Consider the following 18,437-nt stretch of genomic DNA (forward strand, 5'->3'; position numbering starts at 1 on the left):
GAATTATGCAAGGGTGAATGTTTGGTCAATGGGTGTGACGTGTATGTCTGTGATTGGTTGAGTGAGTTATGCATGGGGTGAATGGTCAATGGGTGCGATTTGTATGTCTCTGATTAGTTGAGTGAGTTATGCATGGGTGAATGTTTGGTCAATGGGTGTGATGTGTATGTCTGTGATTGGTTGAGTGAATTATTCATGGGGTGAATGATTGGTCAATGGGTGTGATGTGTTAGTAGTTGATTGACTGAGTGAGCTATGCATGGGGTGGATACAGATATACTGAAAATGCTGTCAGTTGAGCATTTGGCCTATGAGAAGGAGGATATTATGCCTGAAAATTGGTAGGTCTGTATGGTTGTACTTATATTTGCTTGTTTGCCAGAAGGAAATGTATGTCACGTTGGATCTTATTAGTCAATTGATTTGTTGTTTTTTGCCATAATGTTTCCATACATACCATCCAGCCGTTAATAAGCTGGTTGAAACATGTTGGGGGGGGTGGGGGAAGTACCTGTTGCGCCCAGAATCTCGAAATCCTTTAGCAAACGGATTTCTATCGATCTTTAGTCGCGTGATCTGTAAGCAGAGATGCAGAGTTGCATTAGAACTTCTTTGAAAACACAGAACAAATACCCAACTGAAAACCACCAGAAATGCATACTCAGCGTGACTCTTGTTTCATCTTATTCAGGTTTTTATCTATTTTTTGTTTTGTGATCATTAATGATAATTGTTTCTGTATGTTAGTTGTAACCGACTTAGATTTTTAGATGTGAACAATAAATTTTATAAATAAATACAAGTCTTCCAATGCCATCGATGACATCTTCAGTATAGCCACAGAATATACAGTAAGAGGGGCCAATCAAAGTTATATTACTTCTGAATGTAAGACGATCAATTGGTTAGAAACATCACTGAGCTGGGCTAAATATTAAATATGCCTGGGAGGATCTGTGGGTTGTCTAGTTAAGTTTTGTGGAGACCACAGTTCGTGTGATTGAGCTGGTCTAAAACTGAGAAAATGAATGCCAGTAGTTTCTTGTTAAACTGCCATTTCTCGGTGCTAATTAGCTTGGTATACAATTAAATTGCGGGCACCGTTTTAGTATATGACCAAAATTGTACACTTTTTTATAGAATTAGGGGGATATGGGAAAATTCTACCGTATATACTTGAATATAAACTGATCCTATTATAAACCAAGGTAGCCTTTTTCCCCCAAAAAAGGGGGGAATAGGTTCACTCAAATATAAACTGAGAGGGGGTTGGTTATATTCAATTGCCCTGCCTTGCCTCCAGCTCTCCTTCCCTCCCTCTTCCCTTCCCGTCTTCCTTCCCTTCCTGCCCAGCTTTGCACCCAGCCTCCGATGCCCACTGTAGGCCTCCCTTAAGCCCTGGTCATCCAGCGGTGAACTGGGACATGAGCAATTCTTCCCGTGTCCTGTCCCGGCCAGCTGTTAACCACCCCACCTCCCTCCCACCTCCTGGACCTGTTGCAGGCCTGCCTTAAGCCTTGTTAGTCCAGCGGTGAGCAAGGACAAGAGCGATCCTTCCTGTATCCTGTTCCAGCCAACTGTTAACCACCCCTCCCACCTCCTGGACCCCTATCTAACATATCTTTTAAGCCCTGGTGGTCTAGCAGTGAAGTGGGGCAGAAGCGAATTTTCTTCGCTCCTTTCCCCATGCAGAGCAGCGATCAGAAATGGACGTTCAGGTTCCCGGGGCAGTCTTATGAGACCATGAGAACTCACGGGACTGCCCCGAGAACTTGCGCAGCCTTTTCTGATCGCAACATCGTACGGGACAGGAGTGAAGAAAAATTGCTCCTGTCCCACTTCACTTTTAGACCACCAGGGTTCAAAAGGTATGTTGGAGAGGGGTCTGGGAAGCGGAGTGGTTAACAGTTGGCTGGGACAGGACACGGGAAGCTTCGCTCCTGTTCCGGCTCACCGCTGGACCGCCAGGGCTTAAGGAAGGCCCGCGGGAGGCCTGCAATGGGGCCTGGTTGGAAAAAACAAAAGGAATTGACCCCGAAATATCCACAAAGAAGAAAATCCAGAGAAAACCAAAAAAACTCCGTGGAGTGACGATGTTCCTAAATGGACTTTATTTTAAAGTGTCAAAGGTCCAAAGATACACTGAAATCATCCACATAAAATAATTCCATCCACATAAAAGTAAATCATCCACATAAGAGCTTTAAAGGACCTAGTCCGCTAGGGATACAGGACCCAACACGGTCCGCGTTTCGACAAAAAAGTCTTCTTCAGGGGTCCCTGGGGGTCCTATAAAGGTGAGTACGTGGGAAACAATTGTGTGGTGAGCCGGAAGTAAGACCCCTGAAGAAGACTTTTTGTCGAAACGCGGACTGTGTTGGGTCCTGTATCCCTAGCGGACTAGGTCCTTTAAGGCTCTTATGTGGATGATTTATTTTTATGTGGATGGAATTATTTTATGTGGATGATTTCAGTGTACCTTTGGAACTCTGACACTTTCAAATAAATTCCATTTAGGAACATGGGGCCTGGTTGGGACAGGAGTGCGCAGAGACTAGAGGACCTGAATATAAACCAAGACCCCCATTTTTGGGCCATTTTTGTGGCCCAAAAATCTCGGTTTATACTCAAGTATATATAATATATATGGCACCAAACATTAGGCACTACTTTTGCACTGAGGTTTTGATGCAGACAAGCTTTCTAACAGATGCAAGGCATTGAAACAGGGCAGAAATGGTAGATCTGCCCAAAAACACACTTTCGTGGCCATTTTTGTTATGTTATGTGCAATGTTATATCCCACAGAATCCTCATTAATTAGACTTCTAGGCGGGATACAGGCAACATATCATTACATAGAATTTATACCTAAGTGTTTCCATTTGGATCTGCAAAGGGGATATAATGATGAGAGGAACATGGGTGAATCAGGGGCATTCCCTTAAAATGCTATACAATAGTGCAAATCTGCACCCAGCTGGTGCGCCAGGATTTACATCTGGTTTCACTTTGTTTAAATCTTTGCTCACAAAGTTGAGCTTGAATCCCATCACTATGTACGAGGGGGCTGCTGAAAAGCTCTCAGCCCAACCAAAGAAAGAATGAGGTGGAGGCATTGGTGGAATGAGGCATTATGACATCGCAATAGGAGGGGCTGCTGAAAAGTTCTCAGCCCAGCCAAGAAGAGAATGAGGTGGAGCCAAGAAACTTACAAGTTATTCCACACTTCTCTTGACACTATTTGCTTCGTTTCATATAATTGAAGCCAAAAGGATCAAGAAAAATGTGGAATAACTTGTAGGTTTCATGGCTCCACCTCATTCTCTTCTTGGCTGGGCTGAGAACTTTTCAGCGGCCCTTCATAAAGGGCACCTATCCTGGAGCACGCATTATAGAAGACTGCTCAGCAATGATTTTTTTTTTTTTCATCATTGAATTTTGAGTGCCATTTACTGACTCCGGACCATAATTTACACAACATTACAATTTATTAGTGTATCTTTGGCAAATGAATATAAAGAATTGCTAAAAGCAGCCGTTCTATCCTGTCTGTTGCCAATGGCATACTTCCATTAGAAAATGTCATTGCAAATAAATTGCCTTCGTGTTAATCTGAATGAGCAGCTGATGTACTTTAACCATTGTAACTATGGTCAGATTTAGCGGATTCCAAACTATCAGGAAATGGCCACTAAATCTGGCTAATGATTGGCTATTTTTTAATAAAAAAGTGAGCGAGAAGAAACAATGAGTCCACACTTGGTTTGGATAATAAGAGAACTTTCCCTCTCTTTTAGACTACCCAGCAAGGGTGAGAAGCATCTGGGGTGGTGATGCCCCTCTCCTGCCCTCTTCTCCTCCCCCTCCCCACACTCCTTCCCCACCCCCTCTTGCCGCACGCGCACCATTTCCCTTCCCCCGTACCTCTGTAACATTCCTGGCGCAAGCAGCAACCCTCAGCATTGGCTCTTCCTCTGACATCACTTCCTGGGCACGGGTCCAGGAACTGACATCAGAGGGAGAGCCGATGCTGGCGTGACCGCAGCTTGGGGTTTGCTGCTTGCGCCAGGAATGTTACAGAGGTACAGGAAAAGGGCATGGCATGGCAGTGGGGGGCAGAGAGGGGTACGGGTATCTGTGCCCTCACCAAGATGTTACCCAGGGCGGACACCCCCCCCCCGGTCCCCCCTTACTATGCCACTGAGTCTATCCTTAGTTTGATATGTGAATGCTTTACCCTACCAAAAATGACCAAAAAAGTACCTGTTGATTCTGATACGCCGTAACGGTAGTGAAAATTGTTTCTGGAAAGGAGAACGCTTTCACTCCCTCTCCTGAGGGAATGGGTTTGGTGGAGGACAGGTCATCGCCACAGTCTTTGCGAATGACGTGTACACGTGGTTGATATTTGTGCATAGAGTGAAGGATAATCTACAAAGGGTTAAAAAAATGACACCGTCTAAATAGCTTTGCTAGACTGAGTTTTCACTTTGTTGAATATTAATGAACAGGCCATTGCCTTGGCATCGCACAGTTAAGTGACGCAAAGATTGACTTGACAGAAAGTATACAGGCAGTAATGGCTCACAGAGAATCTGGTGTGTCATCGGCCTTGCAGGAAGACTCTGCAAATCTTGAAGCCACATGTCAGTGCTCATCAAGAGCCGGATTCTATAAACGGCGCCTACCGTGCCTAACTTCTAGGTACCAGTTGGCATGGTTGTCAATCAACCACTAGGCGCCTTTTGTAGAATCACGCTTAGTGGCACCTGGGCATGTTTTGGCATCACTAGGTCTCCTAAAGGTAGGTGCCAGTATATTAGGCCAGGTTTTAACGGGTCTAATTTACCAGCACCTAACTCGCCCAGTTCCGCCCTCGAGGTGGAAGAGGGCCGTATCGAGGTGGAAGATGATATCTTCTTTCTTAAAGGGCCCTCGGCCACAAGAGGGCATCCGCTGAAAATCAGGGGTGGGAAATTTCATGGCGACACCAGGAAGTATTTCTTCACCGAAAGGGTGGTTGATCATTGGAATGAACTTCCACTTCAGGTGATTGAGGCCAACAGCGTGACAGATTTTAAAAGGAAATGGGATACACATGTGGGATCTCTAGGGGATTAAAATCAAGGGGGGTGAGTCATTAGAGTGGGCAAACTTGATGGGTTATAGCCCTTTTCTGCCGTCATCTTCTATGTTTCTATGTTTCTATGTCATGCCCCATCCCGACCCCACCTCCCCTTAACCTGTTCATGCATCGGGACAAAGTGCCGGATTTTGAAAAGCCGTCTGGACCCCCCCCCCCCTGACATGTCCTCAAAAGGAGGTCATGTCCGGGGAAATCAGGGCATCTGGTAACCCTAGATTTACAATTACATTTATTTACATTCGCTATACCGCAAATTCTGTACTGGACAGGTCTAAGCGGTTTACAGTCTAAGAAAGAGGTTTGACAGGGAAAGAAAAGAATGCCGGTTTGTAGGTAGGAAAGTGGCATAAGAATATAAGAATTTCTGCTGCTGGGTCAGACCAGTGGTCCATCATGCCCAGCAGTCCGCTCCCGCGGCGGCCCCCAGGTCAAAGATCAGTGCTTTAAATGAGTCCAGCCTCATCTGCGTACGTTCCAGTTTAGCAGGAACTTGTCCAACTTTGTCTTGAATCCCTGGAGGGTGTTTTCCTCTATCACAGACTCCAGAAGAGCGTTCCAGTTTTCTACCTCTATGGGTGAAGAAGAACTTCCTTACGTTTGTACGGAATCTATCCCCTTTTAACTTTAAAGAGTGCCCTCTCGTTCTCTCTACCTTGGTGAGGGTGAACAACCTGTCCTTATCTACTAAGTCTATCCCCTTCAGTATCTTGAATGTTTCAGTCACGTCCCTTCTCAATCTCCTCTGCTCGAGGGAGAAGAGGCCCAGTTTCTCTAATCTTTTGCTGTACGGCAGTTCCTCCAATCCCTTAACCATCTTAGTTGCTCCTTTCTGAACCTTGTCTAATTTTGTCTTGAATCCCTGGAGGGTGTTTTCCCCTATAGCAGACTCCGGAAGAGCGTTCTACTTTTCCACCACTCTCTGGGTGAAGAAGAACTTCCTTTGTACGGAATTGATCCCTTTTCAACTTTAGAGTGCCCTCTCATTCTCCCTACCTTGGAGAGGGTGAACAATCTGTCTTTATCTACTAAGTCTATTCCCTTCAGTAGCTTGAATGTTTCGATCATGTCCCCTCTCAGTCTCCTCTTTTCAAGGGAGAAGAGGCCCAGTTTCTCCAATCTCTCACTCATTCAGCATGTAAAAGTGGAGAAGGCGAAAGATTTGAAGGACAGTCTAAGAAGGTATTGTACCTGATGAGAAATAAACCCCAAGCAAAGGAAGAGTGTGGTGCAGTGGTTAAAGCTGCAGTCTGAGCCCCCTGCGGTTGTGGGTTCAAACCCATGCTGCTCCTTGTGACTCTGGCAAGTCACTTAACACTTCATTACCCCAGGTATAAAATACCATAAGAACCTGTCTAAAATGTGTAAACAAATCCAGAAAAAATGGTATACAAGTCCTGTCTCCTTTACTGCATGGTTTAGATATTGGTTGTTCACATCATCGTTATTTGCCCTTTCTCTTTGTAAAGTCAATCCAATTTAAATCTTTTTAATATAATTTTATACATCGTCTTCCAAGAGCATCTTGAAACACAAATGGATTACAATGTACATAACAAACACAGGAAAGAAATCCCCCTTCTAAGAAATGCCCTAAGGAAAAAGTATCAATGAGATATCCATAAGTACACAATCAAGAGATCCAAAACATATGAGGGGTGTCCAATAATTTATCTAGCTGAGTATGAAAAAGAGAAGCAAGCATGTTGAAACAAGTCTGTGCATGTTGTGACATGTCTCGAGGTTACTCATGCACAGTTGTGGCTTGGTGTGAATCTGACATTCCAAGAGACAGGATGTCAGGAGAGTCCTCATGCGAATTAACTAAGAAACTGCTAGATTTGGAACACCGTTCAGTGCTCACAAAAGGGAAAAAGCCAAAGAAGATCCATGAACGCATGACTGCAGCTTATGGTGAGTCTGCCCCACCATCCTACAAAGTTAAATTTTGGAACAAGCAGTTTAAGTGGGGTAGAGATTCCATTGAAGATGACCCTCACACTGGATGTTCTGTGAAAGCAACTTCCATAGAAATGTGCAAGAAAGTCAAAGATTTAATTTTGTCAGACAGAAGAATTAAGGTTCCTGAATAGCTGAAGAATTGGACATCTCAGCAGGTACAGTTTGGATAATAATTCATGAAAAGTTGGGCATGTCCAAAGGTTAGTGCAAGATGGGTTCCAAGAATGCTGACGTCAGGAGAACTTGGAGATGCTCCGTGAAGACCAAGTTAAGTTGTTTTTTTTCATCGTTTGGTGAATGGAGATGAGACTTGGGTCTATCTATGGAGTAAAATGCAGTGGAAGCACAAGTCATCCCCCACCCCAAAAAAGTTCAAGACAGAAAAATCTGCAGGCAAAGTCATGGCATGGGATGGGATGATGAAGGACTTTTGCTTCTGGAGTTCATGCCACACAAGACAACCACAATCGGGGAGAGTTACAATGCGGAAGTCAATCAAGGAGAAAAGACGAGGAAAACTGACAGCAGGCGGGCTTTTTCATCACGACAATGCGCTGGTGCACATGTCACAAGAAGCCCAGGCTGCCATTCCAAGAATGTGGGTTTCAGCAGCTGAGCCATCTACCCTGCAGTCCTGACCTGGCTCCCTCGGATTATTTCCCATTCCGAGTTTTGAAGAAACCTCTCCGTGGACAGCGGTTTTCGAGTAATAAAGACGTCAAGGAAGCTGTGACGTCCTGCTTTGAAGGTCAAACAGAAGAATTCTTTTCAAAGGGGTTAAAGTCATTGCAGGAAAAGTGGATGGAGCTATCAGGGGACTATATTGAAAAATGAAACAAAACTTTTTTGAAAACTCTTTTCGTTCCTACTGAGGTAAATAAATTATTGAATGCACCTGATACGCACTTAAAAAGAGATTAAAGAAAAATGTTATGAAGGAGCTGTAATACCAAGCTTAAAGTGAACTGTAACAGGAGCTAATGGATCATAAGGATTTCCCCAACAGAGTCCAGCATATTATTCATCTTGGACAATTTTATCCCTCAGAAATATGAAATACCTCTTGTTATTACAGCCAGGCAAATTAGGGGGGGGGGGTGTCAATATTTTCAGCTGGCATTTTACCACATTAATTTAAATGAAAGCACAAGCAGGAGGAGAATATGGTGTAGTGGTTAGAGCTACAGCTTCAGCACCCTGAGGTTGTGGGTTCAAATCCCTCACTGCTCCTTGTGACCCTGGGCAAGTCACTTAATCCCCCCATTGCCCCAGGTACATTAGATAGATTGTGAGCCCACCGGGACAGAGAAGGAAAACATTTGAAGCACCTGGATGTAAACCGCTTTGAGCGTGGTTGTAAAACTACAAAAAGGCGGTATACAAGTCCAAGTCCCCAGTTAAATTAATACTTATACTTATACTATCAGTAGGGGCTCTGAAGATACATGCAACGTAGTGACCACCCCAGCATCATCCGTTTAGTTTCAACCTGCTGTTTAGTAGCCCACATTAAAGGGAAATTCTATAAATGGTACCCAAAGTAGGTGCCTTAAAGGTCAACGCTTAACTTATAGTCTGCAATGGGTGCTTTACAGAATAGTAGCTTAACTAGGGGTTACCAGATTTTTGGGAACAAAAATCCGTACCCATGGCCCTGCCTCCAGGCCCGCCCCGTTCCACCCGAGTCACGCCCCATTCTGCCCCAGCCCCGCCTCCAGCCCCACCTCCCTCAACCTGGTCTGCGTGACATCACCGCGTTGCATCCGCGCACGCACGGATGCCGTCCCGACGTCGCTGCTCCCTGGAAAGCTTTTCAAAACCCGGGCAAAGTCCTCGACATAAATTGAACAGAGCATGAGTTTTTCTACTGCATTTGTGCGTAGCTATGGAAAAACTATTAGCCAGATAAGAAGGGGCTGCACCATATAAACCCAACTTGAACAATACCCGAGCTTCCACAGGCAACCAATGCAATGTGCAATAAAATAACGTAACATGATCGTATTTCTTCAATCCGTAAATCAATCTAACTGCTGTGTTCTGTATCAATAATTCCTTCTTAGTAATTGATAAATAAGCAATATTGCAATAGTCAAGGAGACTCAACAGTAATGACTGGACCGATAATAATTTAAAGGCTGATAATTCAAAATAGGGTCTAATTGTTCGTAGTCTCCGTAAAGTAAAATAATTTTTACGTAAAACAGCATCTATCTGGGTTTTCATAGTAAGATGTTGATCTAATACGATTCCTAAAATTTTAATCGTTGGATGGATTGTATAAGATGTTGAAAGTATATTGATGGAAACTTCACTGGGGAATCAAATTCAACAACCTTCTCTGCGGTGTACCACTGCCCTTTCAGAAAATTTGGAACTTAAAAATAAAGTATCAAGTTCGGAGAATAAAACGGGTGATTTTGAGACTAAGATAAAAACTTTGGAAGTACAAGCTCTGACTTGGGCTAAGGACAGTGCTAGTTTGCACTTTAAACAAGAAATGATGGAAAATTCCATTAGGAGATGTAATCTCCGGATTATAAGCTTTCCGAAAGGTCAACCTATAACTGCCTTAGCCACATTTAAAAGATATTTGAATGAATCTAATCGAATCGAATCCTTAGGTTTGTATACCGCATCATCTCCACGTTCGTAGAGCTCGACGCGGTTTACAGTAGGAGAAATAGGAAGGAACTACAACAGAGGGTTAGAGGTAGAAGTGTGAAGAAAATTTGGGATGCCAAGATATAAGAGTTTCCTTGATTCCTAAGTTGGAGGGAGACTTACATTTTTTGAGAAAAGCCAGGTTTTCAGATGGAGGGAGCTCAAGTTCCGAAGAGGGGAGGTAAAGTTGTTCCAGAGCTCAGTGATTTTGAAGTGGATCCACCTCTCACAAAAATATATTACCTCCCAACGAGAGTCAACGCTCAAAATCCTAACCAGCAGAATTTATCTGCTGATAGTTTGGAATTGATACAGTTCCTTGAGAGGTCCAATACTGAGGTTCAGGTTCCTGCTACATTAACAATCCAGTTTGCAATTGACTCAGACAGGAATTGGATGCTTAAGACGTTTGTTAACAGCTCTAGTGGTGGAACAATGTTTAACTGGTCCATCCGTGGCTCATCTTCATAGGTTTTTCTACCTATAACATGGTCCTCAGAAACACCACCTCAAGCTCCTGTTAATTCATAGCCCCAGGTTTATGAGGCCTTATTTGCCTATTAAGTCTGGCCACTTAAGTTCTGAATACTGGGACTTAAGCGGTCATGCGCTGGAATGCCCCTAACATTGCCAGCCTATTTTTCAGCACCCTCTAGGCATTTTCAGAGGTGACAACTGGTTATATGCCACTGAAAAGGTTAGGGCTCTTCATCTTGGAAAAGAGAAGACTGAGGGGGAGATAGGATTGAAGTCTACAAAATTCTGAGTGGAGCAGAACAGGTACAAGTGGATCGATTTTTCACTCCGTCAAAGATTACAAACACTAAGGGACACTCGATGAAGTTACAGGGCAATACAGTGGTGCCTCGCATAACGGACGCCTCGCACAGCGAACGCTGCGCACAACGAACTTTATGTCTTGATCCATACAACGAACTTCGTTTCACACAACGAAGTCGCCCGAGCTGCATCCTTCCGCACAGGCACTGCGCTTAACTGCCCTCTCTCCGCCTGGCTCCCTCTTGCCCCCCCGACTCCCCGACACGATCGGGGCAAAAAGGAGCCCAAGCCCTCTTGCCCCGCCGATTCCCCAACTCCCCACACAATATCGGGCCAGGAGGGAGCCCAAGTCCTCCTGGCCACGGCAACCCCCTAACCCCACCCTGCACTACATTACGGGCAGGAGGGATCCCAGGCCCTCCTGCCCTCGACGCAAACCCCCCTCCCCCCAACGACCGCCCCCCCCAAGAACCTCCGACCGCCCCCCCAGCCGACCCGCGACCCCCCTGGCCGACCCCCACCCCCTTCCCCGTACCTTTCTGTAGTTGGCCGGACAGACGGGAGCCAAACCCGCCTGTCCGGCAGGCAGCCAACGACGGAATGAGGCCGGATTGGCCCATCCGTCCCAAAGCTCCGCCTACTGGTGGGGCCTAAGGCGCCTGGGCCAATCAGAATAGGCCCGGGAGCCTTAGGCCCCTCCTGGGGGCGGGGCCTGAGGCACATGGGCCCAACCCGACCATGTGCCTCAGGCCCTGCCCCCAGGAGGGACCTAAGGCTCCCGGGCCTATTCTGATTGGCCCAGGCGCCTTAGGCCCCACCAGTAGGCGGAGCTTTGGGACGGATGGGCCAATCCGGCCTCATTCCGTCGTTGGCTGCCTGCCGGACAGGCGGGTTTGGCTCCCGTCTGTCCGGCCAACTACAGAAAGGTACGGGGAAGGGGGGTGGGGGTGTCGTGGGGGTTGGCCAGGGGGGTCGCGGGTCGGCTGGGGGGGCGGTCGTTGGGGGGAGGGGGGTTTGCGTCGAGGGCAGGAGGGCCTGGGATCCCTCCTGCCTGTAATGTAGTGCGGGGTGGGGTTAGGGGGTCGCCGTGGCCAGGAGGATTTAGGCTCCCTCCTGGCCCGAACAACTAGGGGGGGGGGTCGCCAGGGCCAGGAGGACTTACCGTAAGCACCGTAAGGAGGTAAAGAAGGAGATGTTAGGGCATGTAAAGTAAGGGCATGTAAACAGTACCCGGCGTATAAGACGACCCCCGACTTTGGGGAGGATTTTAAGGTACTGAAAAGTCGTCTTATACGCCGGCAAATACGGTATGTTTTTAGATGTATCTAAATAAAAATAATAACAAAAAATTTATCTTTTTTTATGTCATCTTAGCATATTTTATGCTACAGAACGAATTATTTTTTTTAACATGTATTGTTATGGGAAAACGCGTTTCACATAACGAACTTTTCGCATAACAAACTTGCTCCTGGAACCAATTAAGTTCGTTGTGTGAGGCACCACTGTACTTTTAAAACCAATAGGAGGAAATTTTTTTTCCACTCAGGGAATAGTTAAGCTCGTGAACGCGTTGCAAGAGGATGTAGTAAGAGACTAAGTGTAGCTGGTTTTAAGAAAGGTTTGGACAAGTTCCTGGAGGAAAAGTCCATAGTCTGTTATTGAGAAAGACATGGGGGAAGCCAGTGCTTGCCCTGGATTGGTAGCATGGAATATTGCTACGCCTTGGGTTTTGGCCAGGTACTAGTGACCTGGATTGGCCACCGTGAGAACGGGCCACTGGGCTCGATGGACCATTGGTCTGACCCAGTAAGGCTATTCTTATATTCTTATGAAAATGCTCAGTTGGCCTCTAAGATGTGAGTTAAATAGTCGGCGGCTATTCCCAGACAGTTCACTCGTGCTATGGTTACCAGATTTCATGGAGCCTAAAACCCGGACATCAATCCCAGAAAATTAGAAAAATATTCTGTCATTTTCCTTTAAATCATCCACCGTATAAAGAGGAAGAGGAGCATGCCAATCCGGGAAATTGTAAGCCAGAACACGACTGCGTAATCGTAGAATCCAGCAGGAAGCTTTATTTCACAGAAAAAGACAGCAATTGTACGCTGCATATCTACAGTGGAGAGGAGGCTATCAGCGGCATAATGACCTCATTATTCAGAAAAGTAGCAAGCTGCCGTAGCTCATAAACAATATACCTAAGAGAATGATGGTCGATAAAATATTTACAAGGAAATTTCAACCAAAACAATCCACCCAGCTGTAGCACTTGGGGTCACAGCAACAAAAACTGACTACAAGTTGGGCTTTTGTTTTTCCTGTGTGGCCTTCATCACATCTGGAAAAGCTCTAATTGAGCAGCTAAGTCGCAAAACATCATCATACTTAGAAAATAATTGAGACTAACTTTGCCCAGTATAGCAAAAAGCATGAAGAGAAAAGGTCAGAGCTGATGTCTTAATACAACCAAGGCAAACGTTATTAATGTAAATATAGTCCTAACAAGGCTCCTGGTTTCAGCAGAAAAACTGCTTTCTTCACGGGCCATAACAACTGGTGACGTTGCAGATTAATATAGAGAGGTTTAACGTGGATAAGTGTAAGATGATGCATGTCGGTAACAAAAATCTTATACGCAAATACAGGATGTCCAGTGTGGTACTCGGAGAAACCCCCCAGGAAAGAGACTTGGGAGTACCGGTCAACAAGTCGATGAAGCTGTTCGCGCAATGCGCGGCAGCGGCGATAAGGGCGAACAGAATGCTACGAATGATTAAGAAGGGGATCACGAACAGATCGGAGAAGGTTATCATGCTGCTGTACCGGTCCATGGTGCGCCCCCACCTGGAATACTGCGTCCAGGACTGGTTGTCGTGCATGAAGAAGGACACGGGACTACTCGAAAGGGTCCAGAGAAGCGCAACTAAAATGGTTAAGGGGCCGGAGGAGTTGCCATACGAGAAACTGGGCCTCTTCTCCCTTGACAAGAGGATACTGAGAGGGGACATGATCGAAACGTTCAAGATAATGAAGGGAACAGACCTAGTAGATAAAGACAGGTTGTGTAGCTTCAACCACTGCACCACACACTCCTCCATAACTAGTAAGATCATTAAATTTTCTGATGACACAAAGTTGTTAAATTCCAAGAGGATCTTGCGAGACTGGGCGTCAAAATGTGAGCAGGTGCAACGCGATGCACGTGGGAAAGAGGAACCTGAGCTTTAGCTACGCGATACAGGGTTCCGCGTTAGAAGTTACCATCTACGAAAAAGATCTAGGTGTCATCGTTGAGGACACCTTGAAACCCTCAGTTCAGTGTGTAGTGATGACGAAGAAAGCAAATAGAATGCTAGGAATTATCAGGAAAGGTACAGCGGATGGCCACCAGGATGGTCTCGGGGCTTAAAGATCTATCATACGAAGAAAGACTGAACGAATTGCAGCTATACTCTCTCGAAGAACGCAGGGAGAGAGGAGACATGATTGAGACGTTTAAGTATGTCACTGGTCGTATCGAGGGAGAAGATGATATTTTCCTTCTTAAAGGACCCTCCGCCACAAGAGGACACCCGCTGAAAATAAAGGGCGGGAAGTTTCATGGCGACACCAGGAAATACTTCTTCACCGAAAGAGTGGTTGACAGCTGGAACAAGCTCCCAGTGCAGGTGATCGAGGCCAGCAGCGTGTCGGATTTTAAGAACAGATGGGATGCTCATGTCGGATCTCTAGGAGGGAAAGGTCATCAGAGAGTGATTAAATAGGGGGGGTGGGTCAGCGGTGTGGGCAGACTCGATGGGCCTCGGCCTTTTTCTGCCGTCACTTTCTATGTTTCTATGTTTCTATTATAAAGCTCATCTTTGTAGAACAATACTAAGGAAGATGCATGCATAAAGTCAAATTAGTGCCAATTAGCTCTTCTCTTCTTATTGTACTTGCATTCATTGTACTTGCATTCCTTGATTCTACAAAGGACAGCATCATTGATCCCCTTGACGGACACGGGCTGATGAGGACCAGTCAGCACGGTTTAGCAAAGGCAGATTGTGTTTGACAAACTTGCTGCACTTCTTTCAGGGAGTAAACAGAGAGATAGACAAGGGCGATCCGGTCGACATTGTATATCTGAATTTTCAGAAGGCGTTCGACAAGGTTCCGCATGAACGACTACTTCGGAAAATTGCAAGCCATGGAATCGAGGGTGAAATACTCACGTGGATTAAAAACAGAGAGTGGGGGTAAATGGACAATACTCGGACTGGAAGAGCGTCACCAGTGGGGTGCCGCAGGGCTCGGTGCTTGGACCCGTGCTCTTTAACATCTTTATAAACGATCTGGACATAGGTACGACGAGTGAGGTGATTAAATTTGCGGACGATACGAAGTTATTCAGAGTAGTAAAGACGCAGGGGGATTGCGAAGATCTGCAACGTGACATAATCAGGCTCGAGGAATGGGCATCGACATGGCAAATGAGGTTCAACGTGGATAAGTGTAAAGTGATTCATATGGGCAACAAAAATCTCATGCACGAATACAGGATGTTCGAGGCGGTACTTGGAGAGACCTCCCAGGAAAGAGACTTGGGAGTTCTGATCGACAAGTCGATGAAGCTGTCTGCGTAATGTGCGGCGGTGGCGAAAAGGGTGAACAGAATGCTAGGAATAATCAAGAAGGGGATCACGAACAGATCGGAGAAGGTTATCATGCCGCTGAACCGGGCTATGGTGCGCCCTCATCTGGAATACTGCGTCCAGCACTGGTCACCATACATGAAGAAGGACACAGTACTACTCGAAAGGGTCCAGAGAAGAACGACTAAGATGGTTAAAGGGCTGGAGGAGCTGCCGTACAGCAAAAGATTAGAGAAACTGGGCCTCTTCTCCCTCGAACAGAGGAGATTGAGAGGGGACATGATCGAAACATTCAAGGTACTGAAGGGGATAGACTTAGTAGATAAGGACAGGTTGTTCACCCTCTCCAAGGTAGAGAGGATGAGAGGGCACTCTCTAAAGTTAAAAGGAGATAGATTCTGTACAAACGTAAGGAAGTTCTTCTTCACCCAGAGAGTGGTAGAAAACTGGAACGCTCTTCCGGAGTCTGTCATAGGGGAAAACACCCTCCAGGGATTCAAGACAAAGTTGGACAAGTTCCTGCTGAAGAAGAACGGGCGCTGATAGGGCTAGTCTTGGTTAGGGTGCTTGTCTTTGACCAGAGGGCGGCCGCGTGAGCGGACTGCTGGGCACGATGGATTACTGGTCTGACCCAGCAGCGGCAATTCTTATGTTCTTATGTAACTATGTCGCTGATTGTCCAGCTCTTCTTATTGTAAACCGCTCGAACTACCATGACTTTGGCGATCTGTAAGAAATAAAATTATAAAATTATTATTATAATTGATTATTATTGCCCAATTATTGGTGCTAAGCGCCTGATTCTATAAACGGCATCTATCGGCAAGCGCCTATCAATTTTTTAAAATTGGTTAATTGATGCCGATTAAAAACAATTAACAAAATCAATTAGCTGGTAGGCGTCTACCTAGGGTTACCAGATTTTCCAAAACTAAAATCCGGACTCATGGCGCCACACCCAGGCCTGCCCAGTTCTGCCCCGCCCCAACTGCGCTGGTGTGATGTAACGACATCACACGCGTGCATGGATGCACAGATGCCGTCCTAACGTTGCCGAAAGCCTGAAGTCATAATGCCGTTGTACAGGGCCATGGTGAGACCTCATCTGGAGTACTGTGTGCAATTCTGGAGGCCACATTACAGTAAAGATGTGCGCAGAATTGAATCGGTTCAACGGACGGCCACCAGGATGATCTCGGGGCTCAAGGGTCTCTCGTACGAAGAGAGACTGAACAAATTGCAGCTCTACACTCTTGAGGAACGTAGGGAGAGGGGAGACATGATCGAAACATTTAAGTACCTCACGGGACGTGTCGAAGTGGAAGATGATATTTTCTTTCTCAAGGGACCCTCGGCCACAAGAGGGCACCCGCTCAAACTCAGGGGTGGAAAATTTCATGGCGACACCAGAAAGTATTTCTTCACAGAGAGAGTGGTTGATCATTGGAACAAGCTTCCAGTGCAGGTGATCGAGGCAGACAGCGTGCCAGACTTTAAGAATAAATGGGAGGGTCAAGATAAGGAAATTGGGTCATTAGGGCATAGACAGGGGGTGGGTAAGCAGAGTGGGCAGACTTGATGGGCTGTAGCCCTTTTCTGCCGTCATCTTCTATGTTTCTATGATGGGTCATTTGGCCTTTATCTGCCATCATGTTTCTATGTTTCTATAATCAGAAAGTTCTATGACATCACAATGCAGGTGTAAAGAGCCTTAGCCTATAGGAAGAGGAGATGCAAATGTTAAGAGCCTTAGCCAATAGGGAGAGGAGGAGAGAGTGGCTGCTGCAGACACCAGAAAGTATTTCTTCACAGAGAGAGTGGTTGATCATTGGAACAAGCTTCCAGTGCAGGTGATCGAGGCAGACAGCGTGCCAGACTTTAAGAATAAATGGGATACCCATGTGGGATCCCTACGAGGGTCAAGATAAGGAAATTGGGTCATTAGGGCATAGACAGGGGGTGGGTAAGCAGAGTGGGCAGACTTGATGGGCTGTAGCCCTTTTCTGCCGTCATCTTCTATGTTTCTATGTTCTATGTTTCTATGTTTCTATGCTCCTAGCTGGAAGCTTTTCAAAGCCCAGTCAACGCACCGGGTTTTGAAAAGCCATCCAGACGCCCAGACATGTCCGGGGAAATCCAGACGTCTGGTAACCCTATGCTAAGTATAATTCTACACGTAGCACCTAGCTTTCCACCTCCTTTACAAAGCCGCCCTAGCGATTTTAGCGCCGGCTGCCGCGGTAACAGCTCCGAACGGCTACCACCGCAGCCGGCACTAAATAACCACCCAGAATGAGGGAACACACTTCAACCTAGCAATTAAATAAAGCAACTAGGGTGTATTTTATTCTTTTCCATTCCTGCTGAGCGTGTGACATATATTTATAACAATTTAGAAGAACAGCCTCAAAGACTCGACAAGCATAGAGAACAGGACAACCGCCCGGTTCATAGACAACCCCGCGAAAGACAAAGGCGCGCGCCGACAACTGAGCGCCAGACAGAGACACGCGCCGAAGAAAATTACAGTTTTTAGGGGCTCCGACGGGGAGTTTTGTTGGGGAGCCCCCCCCCAGTTTACTTAATAGAGATCGCGCCGGCGTTGTGGGAGGTTTGGGGGGTTGTAACTCTCCACATTTTACTGTAAACTTAACTTTTTCCCTAAAAACAGGGATAAAGTGAAGTTTTCAGTAAAATGTGGGGGGTTACAACCCCCCAAACCCCCCACAACGCCCCCACAACGCGGCACGATCTCTATTAAGTAAAGTGGGGGGTTCCCCCCCACGTCCCCCCCGTCAGAGCCCTAAAAACAGTAATTTTCTGCGGCGCGCACCTCCACGCTGCGCTCAATTGTCTGCGCGCGCCTTTGACCTGGCACCCAACCACCTAAATGAACTATGCTTTTCTGGAGCACAGAAAACTATCGTTGGCTGGTATTGCCAGAAAAAAAAAAAAGCACAACTGAAAACCCACCTTCATGTAGGAAAAAAACTGAGTTCTCTCAAAAAGTCGTTTATCAAAAGCACCCCCCCCCCCCAGGCCAGGAAAGCAAAATTATATGCAAGAAAGGAGGGTTCTCTAAAGTAGAAAATGCAGGGATATCAAAAACCAAAAAAAGAAGTCTTTACACTTCTCCCTCCGTATTCGCTGTGATAGGGGATTAACAGAACCGCAAATACAGAAAAACCGCAAATAACTTTTTCATATGTTATTCGCTGTTTTCTATTAAAAACCATTGTGAATAT

General features: G+C 46.0%; 1 protein-coding gene across 1 annotated transcript in view; it reads right to left on the bottom strand.

Annotated features, from left to right (window-relative positions):
• The window catches only part of TBX18 (T-box transcription factor 18), a 56,622-nt gene that overhangs the window by 8,687 nt on the left and 29,498 nt on the right, over window positions 1-18,437 (bottom strand). Inside the window, exons 5-6 of the mRNA XM_033938268.1 lie at window positions 4,267-4,434; window positions 512-576 (exon numbers count right to left, since the gene is read on the bottom strand). Coding sequence (XP_033794159.1) covers window positions 512-576; window positions 4,267-4,434 — 233 coding nt within the window. The remainder of the gene's footprint in view (window positions 1-511; window positions 577-4,266; window positions 4,435-18,437) is intronic.

The sequence above is a fragment of the Geotrypetes seraphini genome, chromosome 3, assembly GCF_902459505.1.
Source record: "Geotrypetes seraphini chromosome 3, aGeoSer1.1, whole genome shotgun sequence".
Taxonomy (NCBI): Eukaryota; Metazoa; Chordata; class Amphibia; order Gymnophiona; family Dermophiidae; genus Geotrypetes; species Geotrypetes seraphini.